General features: G+C 46.1%; 1 protein-coding gene across 1 annotated transcript in view; it reads right to left on the reverse strand.

Moving 5' to 3' along the window:
* Positions 1 to 4758: 4758 nt before the first annotated feature.
* LOC124016250 (contactin-associated protein 1-like) overlaps positions 4759 to 7526 on the reverse strand; it is a 34511-nt gene continuing 31743 nt past the window's right edge. Inside the window, exon 24 of the mRNA XM_046331799.1 lies at positions 4759 to 4976. Within this exon, the coding sequence (XP_046187755.1) occupies positions 4774 to 4976 (203 nt within the window). The 3' untranslated portion in view covers positions 4759 to 4773. The remainder of the gene's footprint in view (positions 4977 to 7526) is intronic.

Genomic DNA, 7526 nt, shown 5'->3' on the forward strand with positions numbered 1-7526 from the left:
TAACTTCTTGTCCACATCCTGGCTCAACACTACCCCTAGCCTCAACTACAACCCTAACACCAACCATGGAGTATTGTACTATATCCTACTTGACTCTTTGAATACCATGAGGTGTTGGAGCTTGGCTTCAGGTAACACCAACTTAATTTACCCACTGGTTTCATCTGAGGTGTTCCAATTTTCTCCATACCAACATGTATTTATTAGAACTGTTCACCAGACAGACACATTGTGCCTTTGTCAACAGGTAAAGGGAAAATACACCGTTTTCATTTCTTTCAGGATTCTTTATTGAAGTGTCAGTTTGGTTTTGCTTTGATTAACATAGTTATGGTCATTTACAGTGAAATTATTACAAAACAAAACCAACATAACAGAAAGGGAGAGAACAAAAACTCCACGGTTTCAGTGTGGTCACAAACACAAAGTCCTGCAGTCGGTTACCACCTTCAGCAGGGTTTTACGAAACCTGAAACATCCGGTTTTCAGGGATACAGTATCTTCAACCTAGCTTCTTTCCCCCCTGAAAACCAGATGTGGGGACCCCGCTCAGGCATTTATTATACACCTGCTACTTTAGGTCATACAGTCACTAACTGTCTGGTGCCCCCTCTTGCAAGATTCTATAGGGTAGCGACCCACAGAGGGGTCTGGCCCTCTTAGACTCCCCTGCCTGCTCCTCCCTCTAGCCTGGCCCTAGCCCTGTCTCCTCCGCTGTAGGGACCAACACTAGTCTGTCATATGATGCTATGATGCTATGCATATGACCCTGCTTGTAGGACGAACAGAATCCTCGTCTCCTTCACCCTTGTGCTCGCTCCCTCAACCCCTTATTACATTTGAGTCTCCTTTACACAGAGAACCTTAGCTGCTCACTCGGTCGGTCACCCTATACGGTCTGCCAAGTTGATCGGCAGCTAAGTTGATATTCCACTCTTAGAAAAAGAAAGGTGTTAGATAGAACCATAAAGGGTTATTTGGCTGTCCCCATAGGAGAACACTTTGAAGAACCCTTTTTGGTTGCAGGTGGAACCCTTTTGGGGTTCTACATGGAACCAAAAAAAATTCTCATACGGGGACAGCTGAAGAACCCTTTTTTCTAAGAGTGTAAGTTAGGGAACTTGCTATAGACTGTCAATCAGCACAGCTCTAAGAGCGGATGGTGTCATACAGTGTAGTAAAGTTTGGTCATACGCAAATCCTTAAAAATACTGATATTTTGACCGGATGAAGATCCGGTTCGGATCGAAACATTGTCAATAAAGCGGTGAATTTGGGAGCATAAACAATGTTCTGGTCTTCCTGTTCTTTTCAGTGTAGCCACTGATTATCAAAAAGGTGTAGAGCAACATCTGAGGAGGGAGGAGCCTGTCTGGACAGCACCCAATCACTATCTGCTCACCGTTCTGCTATTGGTGGACGACAACAAGTGAGTTGGATCATTCACATCATCAGTGCAGAGACTATCCTCATTATCAGTAGGGAGGGTTAGGTGACAAACAGAACTGTGAACACACAAACCAACATGTCTACTGTACATTCAAGCACACACACACTCCAGGGACCACGCATGGATGGACTAGCTAATGTGTGGCATCGCAGTGAGGCTAGGCAGGATGCACATGTACTGTAGTCCATTTCAAATAAACACATCGCAGTGAGGCTAGGCAGGATGCACATGTACTGTAGTCCATTTCAAATAAACGCATCGCAGTGAGGCTAGGCAGGATGCACATGTACTGTAGTCCATTTCAAATAAACACATCGCAGTGAGGCTAGGCAGGATGCACATGTACTGTAGTCCATTTCAAATAAACACATCGCAGTGAGGCTAGGCAGGATGCACATGTACTGTAGTCCATTTCAAATAAACACATCGCAGTGTAGACATTTACATAATATATCAATAAGTCGACTAAAAGGCTTCAAAGCACATTTGACCCAGGTTGTTGACTGGTTTAATATGAACTCTGTAACAGGTGATTGTTCATCTCTGTACAAAAAACAAATAATTCCTATTTCTCCAGAGGTGGAACATGTTACTACTCTAATTGCCCAATGCTAACATTTATACAATTGAAAATGGTACATTCTTACAAATATGGCTTGGGAAAAAGCCAGGCATTTCCAATTCTATCTTCTAATTGATTGTAATTGTAATGCTTTTTACCATCTAGTCTTAACGGGTTGTCCTCTTTAACAGGCTAAACCAAAGATGTTGAAATATGTTCTATGATGTTTCTACTGAAACATCGGGAGGGTACTGTATTGTCCACATCCTGAACATGTGAGAAAGCTATGCTGAATAGTTTCCTGTTTAATGAGTGTACATACCACAACAGAGAACACACAGAGAGGAGCAGAGCAGGTCTTGGTGCAGAGCCTGTCCATATTACAGGGTCAAGATTAGGATTTACATTCAAACCTCTCAGCCTCATTTTCAACTGTTTCATACAAACCATAGCAATGGAAAAAGTCGATAAACACCTTATTCATATATTCACGTAATACACATTATGTCTAGGATCCTAACTGCTGCAAGTTGCTGCGAACGGAACAGACACAAAAAAATATCTTTAGGTGATCTGAGCTGGAAGCGGCTGATTTTATTGCATTTCATTGCAAGGTGCGATCATCATGCTCTATATATTCATAGCTTATGATTTTCAAAATGCTCTTGTGATTTCTCTCTTTTTTTCCTATGATGTATTACTGCTTGAGCTTCAAAGGGCGCTGGGTGATGATGTCAGAGACCTAAGCTTTGGCTACCACGCCACACATTACATGGGTCCAATGACGTTTCACCTACTGGGAACATCTTCCCTGACCGTAACCTCACTCAACGTCTAACCTGAAATCGTGACTTTCCAAACAGGGAAATATCATTGGACCTAAAGGAAGAGAAGCACCATAAGAAGCACCCACCCACTGGGCACAAACGTCAATTCAACGTCTATTCCGCGTTGGTTCAATGTAATTTCATTGAAATAATGTGGAAACAACGTTGATTCAACCGGTGCCCAGCAAGTAAGAAGCAACAGCAGCGGGGGGAGGGCACAGCACAGTACTGTCCTACAGAGCAGTCAGATGCAAAAATAATCTAGTGTGGTGAGAAGAAGTACAAGACTGGCATTGACATTGTCCTCTATACAATATGCCAGTGTGTGTGTGTGTGTGTGTGTGTGTGTGTGTGTGTGTGTGTGTGTGTGTGTGTGTGTGTGTGTGTGTGTGTGTGTGTGTGTGTGTGTGTGTGTGTGTGTGTGTGTGTGTGTGTGTGTGTGTGTGTGTGTGTGTGTGTGTGTGTGTGTGTGTGTGTGTGTGTGTGTGTGTGTGTGTTTGCATGTCCAGATGTTCATGCGGAGCAGCTCTTTTCCTGAAAGACATTTGTAATGAGTCCTGACCAGGCTGATCGACAGGGCTGCTGTTGGTAGTGGCCCCTCCACGCCGGGGCCTCTGAATCTGAAATAGCACCCAGATTTTGGCTGCATTTAAAAAATATATATTTTAAAAATGTAGATTTTGGCTGCATGTTCACTCGCTACTGGAAGTCAAACAGAAAACGAAGCGTGGGGTGAGGATTAATAGCAATAAGGTTGTCCTGTCCCTGGTTCAACATCGCCATTCCCTTTTCTGCAGTGCACCAACGGTCAGTCTCACACCAACACGATAGCACTACCGTTGGGGAAACGCCAAACTACCACGGCTTCTTAGCGCTACCCACCCATTTCATATGTTACTCTGAGGATTCTGAAGAGGAATATTGGCGATCGTCTTATATTCCAAGCCAAACGTCACATGTATTCCGTATGTTTTGTTGATCGTACATGACTGCTTAATTGATTGGTCGGGAATCGGTTAGGAATCGCAGAGCATACTGTAATTGGCCAAGCTGCTATCTAATGAAACTAACCATTAATACATGTTCCTCTTTTGTATAGGTATGCAATTTCATAGGCTGAAATACAACAAATATATGTTTATATGCCTTCCATTATTCTTTAGATATGTCATGTCAAAGCTTAGAGCTCCATGCTTTTTATAGCTTCTTCAATTGGTGTTAAGCAGGAAAGACTGTTTGCAGATGCCAGATTGTGCTTGTTGTTGTTGTTGTTGTTGCTGCTGCGGTTGTTGTTGCGGCACCGTTGCAGCATCTCTCTGTGGTGGATCCTGGCTCACTAGTCAAAGGATGGGACGAGTGGGATAGTTTGGATGTCTTTATCAAAATGGCTGCAAGAGTGGATTGTCGGAAAGAGTTACACAGTAGATGGCATTGATCTATCAAGTGATCTCAATAACAGACCTACAAACCAGAAGAGGCTGCTGAATACGTGTTACTGCGTGTGAGGATATTAGTAAGATGTAAAAAGGTCACAATTCAACGTAACCTGAAATCTAATTCCCTCAGTTTATGTCTCAAACCCTGAATGAACTCATGGGGTTATTTCTGATCTCGTTTTGCTCTGTCGAGGCACTTCAGTTGGTCAACCCTTCAATACAGTGTGAGCTTGGTCAGTCGTCACTCACGCAATACGGGCTTGATTTGATCTCCAAAGCCTGCACAACGGTGAACCCGTCAGAAAAACAACACTATGTCGAACACCAGGCTTAAGATAACACATACCTGGGGAAAGGAAAACAAAAACTGAAATGTAAATCAAATAGTTAAAGGAATTATAAAACATAAACAGGTATTGTGGTTGTTTTAAGCCCCAAAACCGCCCCAGTTCAACCCCTCCCACCCCCTCCTCCCTCCCGCCGTTCCCCAGCCTGAGGCTAGTCACTCCGAAAGTCTTCCTCTATCGCTGGATATCTCTTCTTCTCCAGGGTCCCTGTCAGGGGCCTGGAGCTACTGCCTCCAGGGGACTCCAGGAAGTTCTTGGGCTCGTTGGTGTGGTAGCTGCCCTTGTAACGGTACAGATAGATGTAGATGCTGTACAGACCAATGAACAGCAATATCACGGCCGCGGCGACGACAACTAGAGGGAGAAACACACACATTCGGGGTGTGGTTAAAAGAGCAAACAGCTGTAAATCCATTGTTCGTCACGTTGGAATTGCCACTGTGAAAAGATATACCTGTATCTCAATGGACGATCCCTTTCAATCAATACCATTATGACTCAGTTGGTTTTCTGCCAAACTCACTTAACTCCCCTTTAGAGACCGGAGGTATCATTTCTTATACAGCCACATATTGCAGGACCGGCCCAGACATCAGAAATCAAACTCACATGTTCTGTGTTACCATAACAACCCTGTACAGATGTATCCAGTACATTAAGCTGAAGCATATATCTGTGATGAATAGTGGAGGGAGGGGCAGCTCTAAATATAGTTGATCCGGTGAGGATCTCAAACAGGGATAGAGTGCAGACGACAGACTCTCTGAGCTGCTGTCTAGTCCTGGGCTTCCTTCGCCTCTCATATTCAGCCGACACAAGAAAATATCCTTCCACATTCCAGCATTTGTTCTGGTACATGTCACATTTTTTGCTTTTAGCGTGAGGACGGAAAGCCTATTCTGGAATCTGATAGCTTCAGATTTTAGGATTAGAGGATTTTAGGAAAATAAAATGAGAATTTCAACTACTGCCGATCTGTGTCAGTAGGGGAGAGAGAGAGTGAACAAAAGAAAAAGAGAGCGAGAGAGAGACAGAGAGAGGTAGCAAGAGGAAGAGAGAGAGAGACAGAGAGAGGTAGCAAGAGGAAGAGAGAGAGAGAGAGGGAGAGAGACAGAGAGAGGTAGCAAGAGGAGGAGAGAGAGAGAGAGGGAGAGAGAGAGAGAGGTAGCAAGAGGAAGAGAGAGAGAGAGAGGGAGAGACAGAGAGAGAGAGGTAGCAAGAGGAAGAGAGAGAGGGAGAGACAGAGAGAGAGAGGTAGCAAGAGGAAGAGAGAGAGAGAGAGGGAGAGACAGAGAGAGAGAGGTAGCAAGAGGAAGAGAGAGAGGGAGAGACAGAGAGAGAGAGGTAGCAAGAGGAAGAGAGAGAGAGAGAGAGACAGAGAGAGGTAGCAAGAGGAAGAGAGAGAGAGAGAGGGAGAGACAGAGAGAGAGAGGTAGCAAGAGGAAGAGAGAGAGGGAGAGACAGAGAGAGAGAGGTAGCAAGAGGAAGAGAGAGAGAGAGAGGGAGAGACAGAGAGAGGTAGCAAGAGGAAGAGAGAGAGAGGGGGAGAGAGAGAGAGAGAGAGGTAGCAAGAGGAAGAGAGAGAGGGAGAGGGAGAGAGACAGAGAGAGGTAGCAAGAGGAAGAGAGAGAGGGAGAGGGAGAGAGAGAGAGAGGTAGCAAGAGGAAGAGAGAGAGAGAGAGGGAGAGAGAGAGAGAGGTAGCAAGAGGAAGAGAGAGAGGGAGAGGGAGAGAGACAGAGAGAGGTAGCAAGAGGAAGAGAGAGAGAGGGAGAGAGAGAGAGAGGTAGCAAGAGGAAGAGAGAGAGAGAGAGGGAGAGAGACAGAGAGAGGTAGCAAGAGGAAGAGAGAGAGAGAGAGGGAGAGAGAGAGAGAGGTAGCAAGAGGAAGAGAGAGAGGGAGAGAGACAGAGAGAGGTAGCAAGAGGAAGAGAGAGAGGGAGAGGGAGAGAGACAGAGAGAGGTAGCAAGAGGAAGAGAGAGAGAGAGAGGGAGAGAGAGAGAGAGGTAGCAAGAGGAAGAGAGAGAGGGAGAGGGAGAGAGACAGAGAGAGGTAGCAAGAGGAAGAGAGAGAGAGAGAGAGAGGGAGAGAGAGAGAGAGAGAGGTAGCAAGAGGAAGAGAGAGAGGGAGAGGGAGAGAGACAGAGAGAGGTAGCAAGAGGAAGAGAGAGAGAGAGAGGGAGAGAGAGAGAGAGGTAGCAAGAGGAAGAGAGAGGGAGAGGGAGAGAGACAGAGAGAGGTAGCAAGAGGAAGAGAGAGAGAGGGAGAGGGAGAGAGACAGAGAGGGGTAGCAAGAGGAAGAGAGAGAGAGACAGAGAGAGGTAGCAAGAGGAAGAGAGAGAGGGAGAGAGACAGAGAGAGGTAGCAAGAGGAAGAGAGAGAGGGAGAGGGAGAGAGACAGAGAGAGGTAGCAAGAGGAAGAGAGAGAGGGAGAGGGAGAGAGACAGAGAGAGGTAGCAAGAGGAAGAGAGAGGGAGAGGGAGAGAGACAGAGAGAGGTAGCAAGAGGAAGAGAGAGAGGGAGAGGGAGAGAGACAGAGAGAGGTAGCAAGAGGAAGAGAGAGAGGGAGAGGGAGAGAGACAGAGAGAGGTAGCAAGAGGAAGAGAGAGAGGGAGAGGGAGAGAGACAGAGAGAGGTAGCAAGAGGAGAGAGAGAGGGAGAGGGAGAGAGACAGAGAGAGGTAGCAAGAGGAAGAGAGAGAGGGAGAGGGAGAGAGACAGAGAGAGGTAGCAAGAGGAAGAGAGTGAGGGAGAGGGAGAGAGACAGAGAGAGGTAGCAAGAGGAAGAGAGAGAGGGAGAGAGACAGAGAGAGGTAGCAAGAGGAAGAGAGAGAGGGAGAGGGAGAGAGACAGAGAGAGGTAGCAAGAGGAAGAGAGAGAGAGAGAGGGAGAGAGAGAGAGAGGTAGC

Source organism: Oncorhynchus gorbuscha, linkage group LG26 (genome assembly GCF_021184085.1).
Source record: "Oncorhynchus gorbuscha isolate QuinsamMale2020 ecotype Even-year linkage group LG26, OgorEven_v1.0, whole genome shotgun sequence".
NCBI classification, from domain to species: Eukaryota; Metazoa; Chordata; class Actinopteri; order Salmoniformes; family Salmonidae; genus Oncorhynchus; species Oncorhynchus gorbuscha.